Here is an 18,451-nt window from a genome sequence, read left to right as displayed (position 1 = left end):
TAGATTTTCAAAAAATTAGAAAGGTTTTATTCCCTCATCTGCCAATTTCTGTATGCTCAAAAGGACAGGCATAGTTTTACCTCATGTGTAACTGATAATACACAATCCACAGAGACTAACAATTTTTTCTATTTAAGAATTTGCTCCCCATGCTAAGATTTTGCTAGCCATTTTAAGAAAAATGTTGCAACATATTTTGGTGATACTTCAGTGTGAGGAAAGAATTTTATGTGGGATTAGATGGTAAAAACTCATAATCAACTTGTTCTGCAATGCCTGTCTAAATGCCATCTCTTTTTAAACCTTTTTTCAAAAGATTTATAATGATCTTTAAAATATTTCAAGTTATAAATGATTGCGATCCTCACCTGAGACTCCAATAAATGGCAGCCTGTTTTATGGTGCACCAGTTGGCCATAAAGGTGAACTGGCAGGTAGACGTGTGGTCGCTGTAATCTGGCAGAAAGAGAAACATACATAGGTTTCCCAGCACTTCAAATATTTTATTCTAAAATAAATTACACTTCAATTAAATTACACCTCTCAGTCTGGATCATCAGCAAACCTGCTACTGGTGCACTCCCTCCAGCATTGATACAGAATAGACCCTGGAATGGAGCCCAGAGGAACACTACACATGTGACCAGTCACCAACCAAATGCTTCCCCATTCACTACAACCCTTTGGGCTCAGTCCCTCGGCCAGTTCTTACCCTACTACACCATGAACCTGCTCATCCCACAGCTCAAAAACTTGTCCAGAAGGACGCTGTGAAGGACAGCATCAAAAATCTTAACAAGATCCAGGAAAACAACATCCACCACCTTCCCTTCACCCTACTGCGTGACCTTACCATAGAAGGCTAACAACTTACTTAAAGAAAACTTTCCCTTTGTGAATTCATGCTAACTGTTCCTGATGACTGCATTGTTTTTCAAATGCCTTTCAACAAAAACCAGTATAATCTTCTACATAATTTAGGTTAGAGGTTAGACTAATACGTCTGTACCTCTCTGGGTCTTTTCTTACGTGCTTCTTGCAAACTGGAATTAACTGGCTAGATTCCAGTCAGCAGGGACTTCCCTGGACTCACTAGACTTTTGGAAGATGATAAGAGATGGGTCCTGACACAACATCTGCTAGCACCTTTAGTACTAGTGGGCTAGTACTGATAAGGCTAGTCCCTCAGGCTGGTGGAAACCAGGCCCCATGACCTGGTGAACATTCAGCTGATACAGATGGTCCCTTACAATGTTAGTGTCCACAAATGGAAAGCCACAGTTTCCACATTTGTGGACCTCTGGCTCAGAGAACCAGGCAGCCCTAGGTCTATCAATATTGCTAAAGACTGAGGCAAAAAACCCACACAAAATTTAAAATCATCTCTGTTTTTCCATCATCCCTGTACATCAGGTGACCATCTTCAGCAAGAAATGAGGCAGTGTTTTCTTCAGACCTCGTCTTTCCTGCTGTGTGACAGAACACTGTTCAGCTTCAGTCCTAAATGAGCTTTGGCCTTTTGTGCCTTTTTTCTGCTTATGTGAATCACAGTTTTGTAGTCCTTCCTGTGAAGGGTGACCTTCTAGAGATCATTTAATTTCCTTTTCCTCTAGAGCTCCATGAGGAGTTCCCTGTTCAGCCAAGGTGGTCTTCTGTCCCACTTGCTTGACTTACAACACCATGGGATTGCCTACTCCTTGCCTACTTCTAAAAGACAGCTCCTAAAGATGGACTAGCACTTCTGAACTCCGGGGCCTCAAAAATGTACTCTGTTAAAGCAGCTCTCCAGGTTAGCTCCCCTGAAGCTCTGAGTAGCAACTCTGCTGTGGTTTTTCTCATTACACTGAAAATTTTAAACTTAACCATGCTATGATCACTGTGGCCTAGACAACCTCCCCTCCACCACATCTCCCAAAAGCCCTACATTCACAAACAGCAAGTTAAGGAGGGCATCTTTCCTAGTTGGCTCACTAAGTATCTCTCCTACAGACTTTCCCCTGCGGAGAATTTCCAAGGCTGCTTGTCATTATTTGCAGTCTATGCCTGTAAGTTGAAGTCTTCCACAGGAAGCCCATAAGAACAAGAGCTACTGATCCAGAAGTCTCTCCTACTTGTCTGTAGAATGACTCATCAGTACTAACATCCTGGCTGAGCAATCAGTAGCAGACGCCCACTATATCACTTCCTGTGTTCTCCATCCCCTTAATCCTCACCCAGAGGTTCTCACCATATCACCACTAACTGTAAGGGCTGTAAAATCAAACCTCTTCCTTATACAGAGTGACACATATATCTGCCCATCCCTGCTGAAAAGCCTGTAGCCCTCCATTCCAGCACTCCAGTCATGGGACTCAATCCACCAAGTCTTAATAAAATGAACTCTAGAAGTTTGAAAACTAATTATATAAAAGCTCTGAAATAAATGATATTAAAACTCTGGGAGCAAAGCAATGCATCCAGTTCATCCTGTGTGTTTCTTATACTGTGCTGATGTACTGCTCCAGGAGCATAATAAACTGAAATCCTGTTGCTAACCCTTTGCCTCACACACTTCAGTTTACAGCCCTCCTGATCAATCCCACCAGCTTGTGCCTCGGAATGCGTTTTCCCAAATTTACCTTTGGTTGCTCCGACGAACATAGTTATCCCCATCAACAGGTTTGCGGTATGTTGTAAGTGCTTCATTAAGTTGTTCTTCAATCAATTCAACGTATTTTAAGTTGTACTCCTGTACAAAACCAGAGGAGGGTTGAAACAGTACATTTAGTAGTTTATGGTGTTATAGCATGAGACTTTATAAGGAAAAAATAATTGAGGAAGGTTCTTTAAGAAAGACTGAATTTTTTTTTTGATATGAAGGTGGGGCTCAAGAAAATGAATGCACTTCACACAGTTTGCAAGTCAACAATTGATTTTATAATTATTTTAGGGAATTTGTTAAAAAAAGGAAGAAAGAAATACGTCACATCTGACACACTCAATTTCCATAGATCATCATGCATTTCAGTACTCCTTGAGAAGTGACACTTCAACCACTAAAGAAGTTGGCAATGGGAATGAGACCAATGTCTTACAATTAATTACAAAACCAAAATAACATATGAAGAATTCAAGTTATGACAATAATTAATTTTTCTTAATGGTCTTGTGTTCCTCTTTACTTCCTAACAGTATCAGCCTGTCTTCATGAGCTCTAGGTTTAACTTTACTTACCAGAGGTAACAGGTATCTGGAAAAGCAGCATTACTTTGCACACTTCTCTAGAGAATGACCTTCCATAGCAACCTATTTCAGAAGGTCACTACACTCCTGAAATATTTGCTGAAATACCAAAACTACATAAAGGTCTTGGTAAATCAAAATCACATATGTACAGAGAAGCTATGGAACTCTAAGTCTCTGTCAACCTTTACCTGCAAAAACGTTACATCATGAATGCAATAAATGTATTTGCACAAGCTTTACAGGCAAATTAAAACGCAACCATTTTTAAGAATCTCTGTTCTAAATCTGCATATTTACACCATTCCTTCTAATATCCAGCAATTATTTTCTTCTTAGCATTACCTTTTGCCACTTTTCCATCTGTTTTGTTACATAACCTCTTTCATTTAGATAAGAAAACCCCTTTGGGATGGACAGAAATCTATAAAAAAAAAATTAAATCAGACAGTTAACACTGTAATTTAAACAACTCCCAGAATATGAATTTGTTTCCACAGTGTGAAGTCAAACAGCATATTCAACATTTACCTTAGGAGTAGAAGCAAACCCTTGTCTCCAAGATGAGAAAGAGCTGGTTTCATTTGGATAAGGGCATGAAGATTGGCCTAAAATAATTAAGAACACATAAAGAGTATTTGAGCATGATCATAATTCTGAAAACGATCTGCAATAATTACAACTCTCTGCCTGCAATGAAACAGCAAGTTTTTCACAAGTATCAAATATTAACTTAACCCTAGTATGATCAATTTCAGGTATCTTTTGTCATTAAATATAAATTATTTCACAAGAAGTATAATGAATAAAATAAGTTGCAATTCATGTTTAAATACAGGCATAATCCTGAAGTCTATGTTTTCTTGTAAGTAATATGCAGTAGTTTAATCAAAGGGGTCTTAGAAGCTATTTTAAGTCCATCAATGACAATTCAGAAAGGATACCATCAGTACCTTCTTGCCTATTTATACTTTGCTACTAGGGAAGGGGGTGGGAAAGAGCTTAAGAGCAGCATACAAAAAAGAGGTTAAAAAGGAAGGGATGCTCACCTTGTCTTCACATGCCTCATCTAGAATATCAAGTGCCTCAGAAGAAATAGTTTTATTTTTATCATGTAACTGGGTCACCAGTAACTCAATCCCCCAGTTGCTGAAGAACTCTACATTAGCTCTCAGCAACACTCTTAAGTGTTTTGTTGCGTACAACCTGCAGCTCTGTAAAGTAAGGAAAATGTTTTCTTGAATGGAAGAAAAATAACTAACACAGGTCATGGTTTATAACTTCTAAAAATACCTTTCAATTACTGTATTTTGCAGCAAGCAACTGTGATGAACACTTTATCTAATAAAATTACAGTTCATTAGAGAGCTATTTATATTTTAGCAAACAGGAAAACTGAATCTAAGATCACAAGTAAATTGGTCATCATAAGTGTCCAATCCTGTATCTTTTATTATTGTATTATTATGTCTTTTGAGGAAAATTTAAAGCAAGCATAGTCAGTAGGGAGGCTTCATCTTTCAATGAGTCATTCCTTCAACCTCAAGTATCTTCATTACTTTCAGAATCCACTCTATCCATAAGAATCATCATATTTTTGACAGTGTCAGAGAATATTCTCAATGTATGTACTCCTCTTCCAAAATACAGTGAGACATTTAAAGCTAGTACTACATTTTTCTCTCTTGTATCTATTCTAGATCACATTCTGTCTTTTCAGAGAACAGAAACTCCATTTGAAGTAATGAAAATTCTTTCCTAGTTGCATTTCAAATTCTTGTCATCTATTTCCCTGGCATCAGTGATTGCTTGTCTAACGTTACCTTAAAAGTTAAGTTTCCTCTCCCAAATCCACGTAACTATACTTTTTATCCCCTTCCACATTCTTTGATTCAGAAGAACACATCCCAATGCCTACTTTTGAACCAACCCCTCATTCCAGCAGCTATAACATCTACTTTGTTCCAACACAGACTCGCCTCAATCATTATCAGAATAGTGTCTACTAGAAGGCTAACATGCTTCCTGCTTCTAGAAATACAGATTTCTGTTTGTGATAGCAATGTCTTCACAATTTACTTAAGATGCCACTGACCGAAACAATCACATTACACTTAATTATACATATCAAGACTTCAGACCCCATCCAACATGAGAGAAAGTTCTATTTGAAGGACTTAATTTTTTAAGCAAAAATACAATACAGGATATGAAGTTCACAACATATTTAAAAGCTACACTTGTAGGATGTTCATTTCTCTGAATACAAAATTAAGAACCCCTTTCATATATAACAGCTTAAAAATAAAGTCATACACCTTGAATAATAAAATAAATGTGTAGAGGGCAGTAACAAAGGAATATAAGTTGAACTGAACTTACATCTGTAGCTGCTGTCAGGATTTTAGAAAGGATGACTCTTGCCAATCCATCTCTGCTATAATCCAGACTAGAAACAGTCAGTTTTAACAAGTGATCTTGGTTCTTCAAAGAACAAAGATTAAGAAGACTGGAGGCATGGAAGGGGAGGAGGAAGGAAATAAAATTAGTATTTGAACCCTCTTGAACCATCAATAATTTAAACTAAAGTACTTTGAATTATACTTTTATTATTATAAATGTGATATACAGAGTATGTTCTTGTATGAAACTGAGTAACTTTAAATTGTTATAAAGTCAAATAGGGATGAAATAATGCACTGAACTGCAAGGGGAAAACCTCAAAGCAACATCTTTTATAATTGCCCTGTAAAATTACTGTCAGCATAATTAGTGATAATCAGTATAAAAAAATGCTCATGAAGCTCTGTGAACAATTCTTCATTTTAAGACATTGTGTGTAAAGCTTGCCATTAAGTTAGTCCTATTAACTGTCTAGATTTTATTGTACATTACGTCTTTTAAAGCCAATAAAAAGCTTGCTTTATAAAATTCAACAAAATCAGCAATAAAAGATAAAAAGGAGTACATTAAAACACTTGCATTTTAACTTCAAGTTTATTATATGTTGATAAACTAGTACTAGTCACTAGCCAATTTATTCTCAAAGAAACCTAGGTTTGTTTGTACCTGAACAAAACTTTGAGCTGCAGAGAACTCCACTCAAATATACGGGACTGAAGTTTTAAGTACAACATACATCAACATTTCACAAATATTATGGTACTTTCCATTTTTGTCATGGTTTGTATGTTTTTAGTTTAGTTTGTTTTTCTATTTCCCCATGCTGCGTTTTTCATTACCCTATAATCCTTCCTGATACTCATCTCTGTCACACAGGTGTGGACAGGAAAAAGTAAACTGTCTGTCACCTCTGTCTGCTTAGTAAAGACAGACTAGAAGACCTTAGGAAAAAAATGGGGACCTCTACTTGTAACTACACCAAAATAACCTTAGTTTTCAGCTTGTCAGAAGGTGGGCCTCACACTGTTTAGGAATTTGCATAACTATTACACTGCAAGTACAACTCAAAGCAAATAAAAGCACTCACCACTGAAAAACATTACATTTTTCAAGCATTTTCACTCCATGAGGGTGACAAGATAAAGTACCAAAAAACAGAAAGTAGTGCTGGCTAAGGGTATTTAGTAACCCATTATTCTGAAGACTACGTTCAGGTTTCATGCCTGATGAAGAGTTCAGCCAAAGTACAATATCTTTAACCAATTCCTCCAGGTAACCTTGTCCATCCTAGCAAAATAAAGAGGAATAGCATCTGTTAGTAAAAGAAATGTGTTTCTTCTTTACTGAAACTTGCTACTTTAAATTTCTTAAAATATACAAACGCAATACAGACACAAAACAGAAATGCAGACTGGAAAACAATTCAGACTAAAGAATAAGTTTCAAGGCAAATAAAAGCAGCTAGCAAGGAGACATCTTAGAGTTAATTCTCTCCAGGAAAAGGACAAAGTATTATTCAATGACATTTTCCTCTGACCTGAGGCATAAAATCTTAAGCACAAAAGAAGGAGCTCAAAAAGGAAGGTTATACACAGCATGAATAATAAAAAAAAATTCCTTCAAACTCTAAATTGCATTTACAAAGCTGTATTTAATAAAACTTCTATGTAAACATGGTCATCTTCCTCAACATTTCACATTGTATTTCTTAATTACACTGATGATTTTAGATTTAACACCCAAAAGCTCAGAAGTATTTACCAAAAACTAAGGTTTTTCCAGGTGGCATTCAACAAGACTACTCATTCTACTTCCAGTCTTATAGCTGAAAATTTCTTACCTCCTCTGATTCAAGAAGAAATTCAGTAAATTGACAACCCACAACAGTGAGCTGCTTCGCCTTGGCATAGTCCAGATCCAGGTTAGCATAGAGTTTACTGCTAGGCTTGTAAAAATAAAGCAATCTCCTTACAAACCTGTAGGAAGTAAAATAGAATTAGCTATTTTTCAGTATGACAAGGACAGTCTCACAACACAAAACGATGCTAGAAAAAATGAGTTATACTTCGTTTCTTGGCAGTAAGTCTTAAAAATTTAATCAAAAGAGTAGCAGGTAACAGTAGTGACTATCCAGACACAATTTCAGAGATGCTGCCACACTGTGCATTACAAGGGGTTTTCTATACCATGGCCTACTATAAGTAAAGGAGCTTAAAATCTCTTGTGCTCTCAGAAGCTATATCTTCCTTCTCATTCTCATAATTTATTCTGCTGTAATTTATCCCGTGGCAAGTTTTAAAGACAGTACTATCTAGACTACCAAACAGATTAAAAAATAAACTTGTGACCTGAGCTTTCTTCAGCTATTATAGTTACTGCTACTGGGAAAAACACATTTTCATGTTCTGACAGGAAAAAGTTTCATTTATTCAGCAACACTATTTCCAAACACCTCACTTAACCATTTCTGAAGCATAACACACTGATTGCTATCACACTCTCAGACTTTTTAAGATCACAGTAAGCAATGTAGCTTGAGTTTTGCACCACAAGAATAAGTCTTCACCAGAGATCCTCCTTTCACAAATTCTTCAAAATATAAACACACATTTGTGCTTTAAAATAACACAAAATATTCCATCAGAAGGCAGATATGTCAGGTATTAAGAAAACTTAATTACAGAACTGCACTTGTACTTGAAAAAGCCAGTGTAATCCACTACACCTAACTCCAAACACAGGATCAATTACAAAGGAAACCTGAAGGCTTAATTAAGTTTTGTGAAATAAAATGTATTTTATCCTGGGTTACTAGCAATAAATATATACTGACACACACATTTATACACATATTATATGTATACACTATGTGTATATTTAAGCGTGTGTGTTTATCAACATGCATGAACTCAGTTTTGGGGCCCCTCAATACAGCAAGGACATTGAGGTGCTGGGCATGTCCAGAGAAGGGCAACAGAACTGGGGAAGGGTCTGGAGCATAAGTCCTGTGAGGAGCAGCTGAGGGAGCTGGGACTGTTTAGCCTGGAGAAGAGGAGACTCAGGGGAGACCTCAGTGCTCTTTACAACTCCATGACAGGAGGCTGTACCCAGGCAGAGGTGGTCTCTCCTCCGAGGTTACAAGTGACAGAATGAGAGAAACAGGCCTTTGGCTTCCCCAAAGAAGTTTTGATTGGATATTAGGAAAAATTTCTGGACTAAATGGGAGATCAGTCATTTGAACTGCCCAGGGAATTGCTGGAGTCACCATTTCCAGAGGGATTTAAAGGACACATAGACATGGAACTTGGAAACACTTTAGCAGTGAAAAATTGGACTCAAAGACCTTTGAGATCTTTTTCATGATTCTGTGATCCTACGTATATATCTCTATGAAATGAAGGAATCTTTAAAAAATTACTGGAATTTCATTTTTTACAACTGTAAAACCATCACAACAACACTAACATTAAAAAAGATCAATTTATAGAAGGAAAAAATAAATGTAATTTACACTTGAAAAACAAAGCAGTAGAATTTATCATCAGCAGTGAAACTAAAGAGATTTGGGGCTTAGTTACTTGTAATTAAACAGGAGAAACAGCATTTTAAAGCCATTAAGCTCCCAACTCTGCAGAAATTACCAATGACCTACAGAAGCTTCACACCAATTCAATTCTAGATTTTCCCAATTTATTCAGAGTTAAATCACTGAGACACTGAACAATGCTTAAGTGCAGCACAAAACCATGGAATAGGAACACGGTCCCACGTAGGTAGGTTGAGGAATGTGTGTTGGTATCACAGTCAGAACTGCAGACACTGCTTTAGAGAACCAATGTCATAAACCACCACATTTGGAAAATAATCCTTTACCCTAAAGAACAGACTGGCAAGTAACATTCCAGGAAACCCAGAAAAAAATACAAATGTAAAATTAAGTCATGGTTATAATAACAATGCTGCTTATGTTGTAAATATGTCATCAAAGTATCCTATTTTTTGGTAAAAATTTAAAGCAGAGCCATAGGAGCCTTTCAGCATATATTCAATCTTTTGGGTTTTCCCCCAGTTCAAGAAGCACCTTTTCATGCTCACAAGTACTGATCTATTCTTCAAAATAATGTAATCTATTTCTGAAACACATGCTAAAAGGCACATCCAGGAACTAATTAGTAACACTATGACCACACAGGCACTGAAGTAATAAACATGTCTTACTGACAACAGACATGAAAGGAACCAGAGCTGTACTGGAGGCTTTTTGTTTGTTTGGTTGGTTTTTTTTCCAAATTACACATACTTCTTCTGCCATTGACAGCAGCTAGAAATAATTTCCTCTTGATTACTGATGAAAGCTGTAGTTAAAAACTGTACAACTATGGACTTAACTTTGTAAAAATTTTCCAAGCTCTGACATAAACCACCTCTGACTGGTATATCAAGCAGTAACATTTCTAAGGTTTAAAATTAAAATTAATATTTGCAAAGGTAGAATGATTCCAAAGGGACTAAGTATATAAAGTACCTGTGCAAAGAAAAGAAGCTTAAACACCTGTTTATTTAAAGCAAATATTGCAACTTAATTACCAAATTAACACCTTAACTTCTTATCTATAGATTAGGTTTTAGAAACATGATCCATCTAGAGAATATTTTATTGCATTACTAAAAACTGGTTTTTGAAATTTCTTTTTTCAAAGGAAGTCTACATAATTTTTACATACCTGTGCAACTGTTCATCTTTGTAGTTCCTTAGATTTATATTTGGCCACTAGAAAAAACAGCAAATATAGCATTATATGAAACTTGTACATCAGACCTTGATTAGTCAGTAAAATTCACTTATTTCTATCAGTTGCATGTACTTAATAATTAGAAAGTTTTCTTGCACCTAATGTTACATCTTTAAAAAGACATGATTTTATTGAAAAGCCCACACTGCCTGCTTCAAGAATTGTTCAATTTTTTTCTACAGAAGGACAGGGAATGTTGATCACATGCTATATGTACAAGACCACAGTGTGAATGAAACAAAAGAAAACTATGAGAAGCTGATGAAAAATAAACGATTTTGCTTAGTTTCTTTTCTGCAAATAACAAAAAAAATTGATATGAATAACAAATGGCTGCTGTTTTGAATATTCATCAGATTTGGCTTAAAAGTAATCATTATTCTGTTACAGATCACTTAAATGCTGCTTATTAAAATGGTATTTAAACTCCCATGTTGATACTTTCTAAGATATATTAAGAAGAACCACATGAGAAATAATATTCTCTTTGGGACCTATTCTTCCCATTAGATTTTCCTCTGTTTTTACAGGCATCTGTTGTCTCTATGGTTTCAGATTTTTCTGTTGCTACTAGTGAGTATCTTCTTGTCAGGAATGGAAAAAAAGAGATTCAAACATTCTTCTTTCCTATCTATGTGACACTGTTCTACATTTCCAGTTGGTGTTCCAGTATTAAGACACACACGGCACTAGTTAATGATTAGTAAAATTGACTACAGCAAGTAACAGTGCCAGATACAGATGAGGCTTACACTTTTGCTGCTCTTTTAGCAGCTTAGACAGCAAGCTGAGCAAGTGAAAAAGGCAGTAAGGCACCACCTGAGCTGCACACAATGTGGTGGTTAGAGAGCTGATGCTCCACAGATACAAGGCTGCAACAGACAAGGGGAAGGTGAGCAGCCAAATGAGGTAACAAATTCAGACACTGGAATCTGGATCCTGCTCATTAGGGGACTAAACCACTCTGGTAATATTATCTCAGTTTATGCTGGTGTTACACGGGAACAGAAATGGTTAGAAGTAAGCCAGAAAACACACACACTTCTCATTCAGAAAGGAGTCCTCAGTTTTCAGACGTTAGGAACTTTTTGACATGACACTAGAAAATACATTGCTAGGGGTGTTTGAGATGGCAGAGAAACTGGTTGTTTGACATAAATTTCAGTTTAAAAAAAACCCCAAAACACAGAGGTCAACTACATAAGGCTTCCACTGTTAAAATACAACATGGATTAACTAACAGTGAGATTCTGAAACAGTTTTCTGATAATATCTTTAATAGGGAATCAAAGATAAAAATATCTATGACTAATAATAGTTATCTAGTAACCCAGTAAATCTTATAATGGTAGTAAAAAAGTCTGTAAACAATGAAATCTGGTGGAGCAAAGCTACTGTCATATACATATTCAGGTTTTTATACCAGACAGATTCTTGCTCTTTCAACTTTATCGGTCCCTGAAAAAAAGGCACAGAAATATTTAGTTTCTTTTCTTTTTCTCAAAAAAACAACATAGTCTTGATTATGATTGTCACCATTACGCCTCTTTTGTACTTTCACCAGCTTTGTAACAACACAGTAAAGAAGACAGTAAGAGAATGCTATTCAGCTCAATGATGGCTTTGATGCACAGAATGACATTTTGGAACAATTTTGATTTGCATATTAAGTATTTATAAAGTTTTCTTAGTGAAACAAAGTATATTTTCTGCTTACAAAAAGAGGTAGTATCTTAAAATCTGTGCATTAAATATATTTAAGATATATAAATATATTTAAAACAATGCCCATCACCCCATTAGTTATTTCCTTTATGATATAAAAAGAAATTCATTCTGTAATGAAATCAATGCTACAGAAGTTATTTGCATTAGTTCAAAACATTTAATGAAGTTTTCATACATGGTTCAGTCTACACATCTGAAGTTTGATCTAGAACCCACCTCTTACTATAACCTTCAGCTCACATTACTTAAAAAAAATCTGCTGTGAATCTAAACATAGCAGTACCCCTCTGCAGTCTGAAGTATTAGCAGCTTTAAAGACAATATATCTAATTCTATAAAGTTGATTTTTATACAAATAAAGACATAAAACATTTAATACATGCTTCTTAGGAAAACTATGATTTTAACTATCATGCATTTTTTAATATAAAGGTAGTATACAAAGACACTACAGCAGCACTAACTAAACCCAGGAGATTATAATTTCCTGAAATAAAACAAATTATTAGATGTACTCTGAAATAAATATTAGAAAGCCAAAGCTCACACATGAAACAGACTTTTTCTCCAACATATTATCATGGCCTTTGTAAGCTCACCTTCAGTATAGTCCCTATTAAATTCCAATTCCAGTCGAGGTTCTCTTTGTGATTGAGAACTTGGCTATCTCGAAGATTCATGATGAGTGCTTCTTCTGTATCCTGGAATACAGACATGTAAAATTACAACAGGTTTCCCTGCATCATCTTTTTCAGTCTTGCCACATGAAATACTTACTGCTCATGTAAAAATCATTTAAGTGCTGTGTTTCACAGTAATACGCATTTGAAGGTAAATTGTATGGCTACAGCACTGTATTAAGAATCCAAAAGTAAGAGATCACAACTGGTCACAAAAAACATTAAAATTATTGGAATTTCATTCCTCAATTTATATAAATACAATTCAGTATTCTCAAGTACCCACAAGACAAATAAGAAAAAAAAATACTACATAGAATCACACAAATGATTCTGAATTACACTGAGTGAAACTTGAGATCTCCATAACACAGGGTCAAATTCAGGTTTGAAAGTGAATTACCATAATACCTTTAAAATAAAGATGTCTTTCTGCACACGGTACTGATCCCTTTTCTGGTGTGTTGAGATTGCTTTCTGAATAATATGATCTAAATGGAGGCTGTAAGGTTTAGGGCCTCTTTTCTTCATCTCGTGAAAACGTTTTAAGCAGTTGAGTGCTGCACTTGCTCGCCTAATAGAAAAAAGAAATATTATAATTAATTTTGGCAACTCTTACCAGACTAAAGAGGACCACCACCTCCTGAGTAAACAGTTCAAGAAAGAGCTAACCAACAATTCTGAAACAAAGAAAATTATTTTCCTGAGACGTATTTTATACATCCACAAGTCTCATCAAAATTATACAGAAAATATCTTTTAGAGCACTGAAATATCTTTTAGAGCACTGAAATATCTTTTAGAGCACTCAAATATTAACCTGACAAATTTTCTTCTGCTCTGCAATTACTGGTGTCTGTCACAGTTCAGAGAGGATACTGGAAAGTTTAAAGTTGATTTCCATTGTGAGATATCACAGTAGATCAACATCCTGCAGTGAAGTTGGTAGTTGAGGGCACTAGCTTCAACTTATCCCCATCCCACCTCCCTGCAAGGATGGCAGGAGTATCAATAGTATCAATAGTACAATCCTGCTCTTGTATCTAAACAATTCAGCAACAGCATGTTTCTGTTTTCTGGGAAAGGACAGGGAGTAACTTGCATGACAGCTGACAAGGGTAAAAGCAGTTAATTACAAAACAATGGTAGCAGAAAAAACCCTGCCTACTGAGCAAATAAAAATAAGGAAGCTTAAAAAAGAGAAGTTAAGTCTATCTTCCCCATACACAAAAATTTTCGTAGTGAAGGAGAGTGCTTTTATTTTATTTTCACACAAGTACCTTTGGATTTGGTCACTTACTGCTACAGATTAAATTTAAATAAGATTACAGTTTTTCAGACCACAAAACAGTGCAGAGTGCTGACCAATGCCAAAATCCTAAAAAAATACAAAAAACACTACTTCTAAAAAAAACACTTTCTTTCAACAAAAATGGGAATTCTTTCTACTCTATCAGGTGTGTCCAGAAATGCCAACAAGGACAACAATTCCAGGTAATGTATAAGCATCTGTCTTCTGCTCTTTATCCTTTTTTTCACCCCACCACTTTGGCCATATAAAATATCCTCTCCTGAAATTTCAGATATGCCTTTTTTGAAAACTAATGCTGTCACTGCATAGCAAAGTCTTCCACTGATATATAAGAAACCTCCAAAACTAAAAAACAGAAGAGCACTACACTCTTAGGAAATACTCTACAAGCAGCATTTATCATTCCACACTAGCAGTTTAAAAAAATGCTGTAGTTTATCACTGACAACACAATCAAAGACAGAACATTATATTATTTATCAGAATACTGATCTGAAAAGACAGATCAGAAATGGCAAGAGCACTTAATAAATACATTTTTACAAGTGAAAGAAACCTCAACACCCTCATTTTGTCTTCTACAAAGAAAACCAACTAGGAACACAAAGTTGAAGAAATACATATTAAAGACATGTGAATTTATAAAATTGACTTCTTCCATTGGGTAAAGTACAGAGAAGACAGCATTTTGTGACAGAACATTATGCTTTCAAATGTAACATATAATTCTTACTGTCTTTTCTCTTTCATGATGTCAAAGGATGCTGCCATATTCATCAGTGTTGGTAAGCAGTGCAAGTGATGGCTATGAGAATGAGGAAGAATTGTGTTTGCCTACAAAAAAGAGCAGTTAGAATAACTTATTACAACAATTTGCTCCATCTTTTTCAGATTAACATTTCAAGAATCTACCACTTCTCACAAGATTTTCAGGAATTTATGACAACAAAATTACTGCTTAATGTCCGAGCATAATTACCCACACCATTTTGAATTAGTGATGTAACAAGTCAACCTAAATTACACTAGCAAGTAACTTGAAACAATTTCAAACAATAATACATATTGTTTCCACTGGCATTTAAGTTGCAATATGCAAAAACTTGCAAAGCATGAGATGTGCCTATGTCATGTACATAAAGTACTAAAAAACCCTACAATCAGAAATCCAGTTAAAGCTGGTGATTTCTACTAAAGCACTAACAACCCTGATTTATTACCATAACATTTTAAGTTACTAGACATTTAACTGCTTTTAATAAACATATGTAGTTCTGCAAATATTTTTAGAGAGAATACTTACATTTCCAAACAGTAAATAAACAGATAAGTATTTTTTCAGTTTTTGAGAAACAGTAGCCATATCTGATTAACAGATCATCCTTCAGAAAATCAAAAAATACCTGTGCTTTACAGCATACTCCAGTGTGAGTTAACAATCACACCCACTCAAAAGTACTCAGGAAACCAGAAAAATAGGATACAATATTATAAAAAATGTAGCACTATAGTATTATGAAAACAATATCATCATCACAGTACAAGATTAGTTTAAGAGGGAGAAGATACTGTAAGAGCTGTCTTAGGTCCACAGAAGTGGAATGAAGCTGAAGTTTCCCTGCAGCAGGAGGACTCCACCAAGATGGAGTTGCCTGAATGAGAAACACTGAGTATCAAAAGCACATGAATCTGAGTATGAATAAATTTTCATCTGTCTCCCCCTGTGAGGCAGAAAGCTAAACACACTTGGTCAGAGGCCTACTGACCATCATTCTAAGAAAAGCAAAAACTAGTGATGGTCCTTTTCCCAAACACAGTTACTGATGGGAGTGTTTGCAGGGTTACAGCTTAAAAATACAACTGCTGCTATGGCAAGAAAGTGAGAGTCAGACCTACAGACAGCCTTGGAGCAGAATCCCTAGCACAGTCTTCCTATTGAATTAAACTGGTTTCAATCTATGAAGTGCCAGAAGATATAATGTGAAATTAATCCACTATTCATATGAAAATGACACGTTTCAAGCTTGGGATAAAAATTAATGCTATAATAGCAAATATCTATATACAAGTGGTTACATAGAGTGGTATTTACCATGTGTAGAAGCTCTCCCAAAAGGATAGTTGCTCTGACAGATACATGGTCATCACTACTTGTGATCACTTCAACCAGACCCTTCAGAATGCAAAAAAATATTACAACATTTAATGTATAACATCTTACTTGAACTCTTGCAGGAAAAACGTAGCAAGCATCTATTAAAACTGAAAAGCCATTGGTTACCTCTAGAAGTCCATTGGTAATAAAAGCAGAAAGCACTAAAGCCAAGTAATTATCCATGAGATCAGGCCTAAAGAGAAAAAAAGTATGCAAACAGTTTAGAAAGTACATTTCTTATTGTTTCTTCAAGAAAACAAGAAATGTATTGTCCACACTGCCACAAAACAAAACAAGAATGGTTTAGATTAAGTTAAGTTCATTAAATCCTCACCTTGACCTGGCTCGATGGGGTAAAACAGTTTTAGCCTCAGCAGCTACAAAGCCATCAGAAAGTCTCCAGCAGTCCTGAAACCTGCCTGGATCTAGAACAAGAAAATATGGACAATGGTAACTATAAGCTTGGCTTTTACAGTATTATTAGAATGGCAGTCAATATGTAAATAATAATCCTTGCCCACAAATATTGTTTCAGGTGGTTTCAAAATTTTGTCAGATGGGAAAATTTTGTCAGATGGGATCTCTAACAGGTCATCTAATCCACAGTCCTGAACAAAGCAAGGGTACCTTGAAAGCTAGGACAAAGATTGTATCTAAGTGTCAACAAAAACATGTGATATTTCCAATTCATAAACATATTAAACATGATATTTCCAATTCATAAACATATTAAAGATGTTTAAGAGAAAATACCATTAGCATCTAAAATGTTACAAGGTACATCCATATATGAGTAGAAAGTTTGCAACAAAGAATTATTTACTTATAAATTAAAAATAACCATAACTTCTCTTGCATTTACAAAAGAGTAATTCTAAAGGTAAAATACTAACAGTTAAATTTAAAGACACAAAAAAGCACGCACTTCCCCTCAAAAAAGCAGAAGTCTAAGGACAATGGGGACAGCTAACAGATAGACAGACAACATATAGAAAAGAATGACTAATAACTTGCCTCCAGTATTCACTAACACATCCACAATTCTGAATACTCCTAACAGTTCAAAGAATTCTGATCTGCAGTCCTGACCTTACAGTCTTTTGTGTTAATGCCTACCCATGCTGATCTTTCACCAAACTTATAACACTTAAGAGGTGATAAAGAATTTCATACAGGACTTCAGAGCACCCAATACATTCAGCAATAAAGCAAATGCAATTTACAGTACATAGGTGACACCAAAGGTTTCAAATCTGTATAGGAGTGTAATAGACAGAATTCTTATGTGAATTGTTTTAAATACTTACCAACACTGAGAAGTGCCTCAATAAATTCTTCCGCAATAACAGGGAGAGGAAGGCGAAATATATCATAGAGAACCTCAAGCAGACCTCGCTACCGAAGAAAACATAACACAACAGAAATTTTACATATTTACAAAATTGTCCCTTTTTTCACTATTAATACTCACCTTAAGATTTCTAGAGTGCTAACACCGATGCATTTGTTGTAGTGGTTTTTTTTTTCACAAACAGAACTAAACTGGAGAAGAGAGGATGGGGCTTTTTTTTTTTACTTTTGAATTGTCCCTTATTGTCACTATGAATGCTATCGTAGTTCAGGCTACTTGGACTGCAGATTTTTAGAACAGTTACATCTGGAACCATCGACTTTTTTCTAGTAAGTTTAATTCGTGAAGAAACATTTTTTTTTTTAACCTGGAATTCAACTCTGATTATTATGCTTTAAACTTGTGACTGCAGCTACTGTAAACTTGCTTTGATTTGTGACCAGAGGAAAAACTTATTTATGAACTTTTCTCTCCTCCATTTTGTCACATATACATGGTGTGCTTCCCAGTTTCATAGGAATTTTATAACAGAACTACAGACTTGAACTTTGGGAGTTAAATAAACTTAAGGACAGCTGTCTCATAACTGGAGTATTTATTTAAACTATTTAATTGTTTAAAAGTTGAGAATAACTTAATTTAAATATGAAGTATTATTCCCACATCAGTACTAAATATTCACCACCTACCCGGATTTCCATATTTGGTATACAGAGTACCCCAATAAGAGACTGAATCCCAGAATTTCCAGGTTTGCACAGGCTGATAATACCTAGAAAACATTAAATATTACAATATTCCCTCATC

At 35.3% G+C, this 18,451-nt stretch overlaps 1 protein-coding gene across 1 annotated transcript in view; it reads right to left on the bottom strand.

Annotated features, from left to right (window-relative positions):
* The window catches only part of RICTOR (RPTOR independent companion of MTOR complex 2), a 74,058-nt gene that overhangs the window by 18,643 nt on the left and 36,964 nt on the right, over positions 1–18,451 (bottom strand). Inside the window, exons 11-27 of the mRNA XM_030236835.2 lie at positions 18,334–18,416; positions 17,601–17,688; positions 16,628–16,718; positions 16,420–16,486; positions 16,231–16,311; positions 14,872–14,972; positions 13,238–13,400; positions 12,746–12,847; positions 10,350–10,396; positions 7,466–7,601; positions 6,713–6,912; positions 5,605–5,731; positions 4,272–4,436; positions 3,754–3,830; positions 3,568–3,646; positions 2,619–2,728; positions 369–456 (exon numbers count right to left, since the gene is read on the bottom strand). Coding sequence (XP_030092695.1) covers positions 369–456; positions 2,619–2,728; positions 3,568–3,646; positions 3,754–3,830; positions 4,272–4,436; positions 5,605–5,731; positions 6,713–6,912; positions 7,466–7,601; positions 10,350–10,396; positions 12,746–12,847; positions 13,238–13,400; positions 14,872–14,972; positions 16,231–16,311; positions 16,420–16,486; positions 16,628–16,718; positions 17,601–17,688; positions 18,334–18,416 — 1,805 coding nt within the window. The remainder of the gene's footprint in view (positions 1–368; positions 457–2,618; positions 2,729–3,567; positions 3,647–3,753; positions 3,831–4,271; positions 4,437–5,604; positions 5,732–6,712; positions 6,913–7,465; positions 7,602–10,349; positions 10,397–12,745; positions 12,848–13,237; positions 13,401–14,871; positions 14,973–16,230; positions 16,312–16,419; positions 16,487–16,627; positions 16,719–17,600; positions 17,689–18,333; positions 18,417–18,451) is intronic.

Source organism: Serinus canaria, chromosome Z, assembly GCF_022539315.1.
Source record: "Serinus canaria isolate serCan28SL12 chromosome Z, serCan2020, whole genome shotgun sequence".
Lineage (NCBI taxonomy): Eukaryota > Metazoa > Chordata > Aves > Passeriformes > Fringillidae > Serinus > Serinus canaria.
The sequence above is the reverse complement of the archived record's forward strand: the minus strand, read 5'-3'. Positions and strand labels throughout refer to the sequence as shown.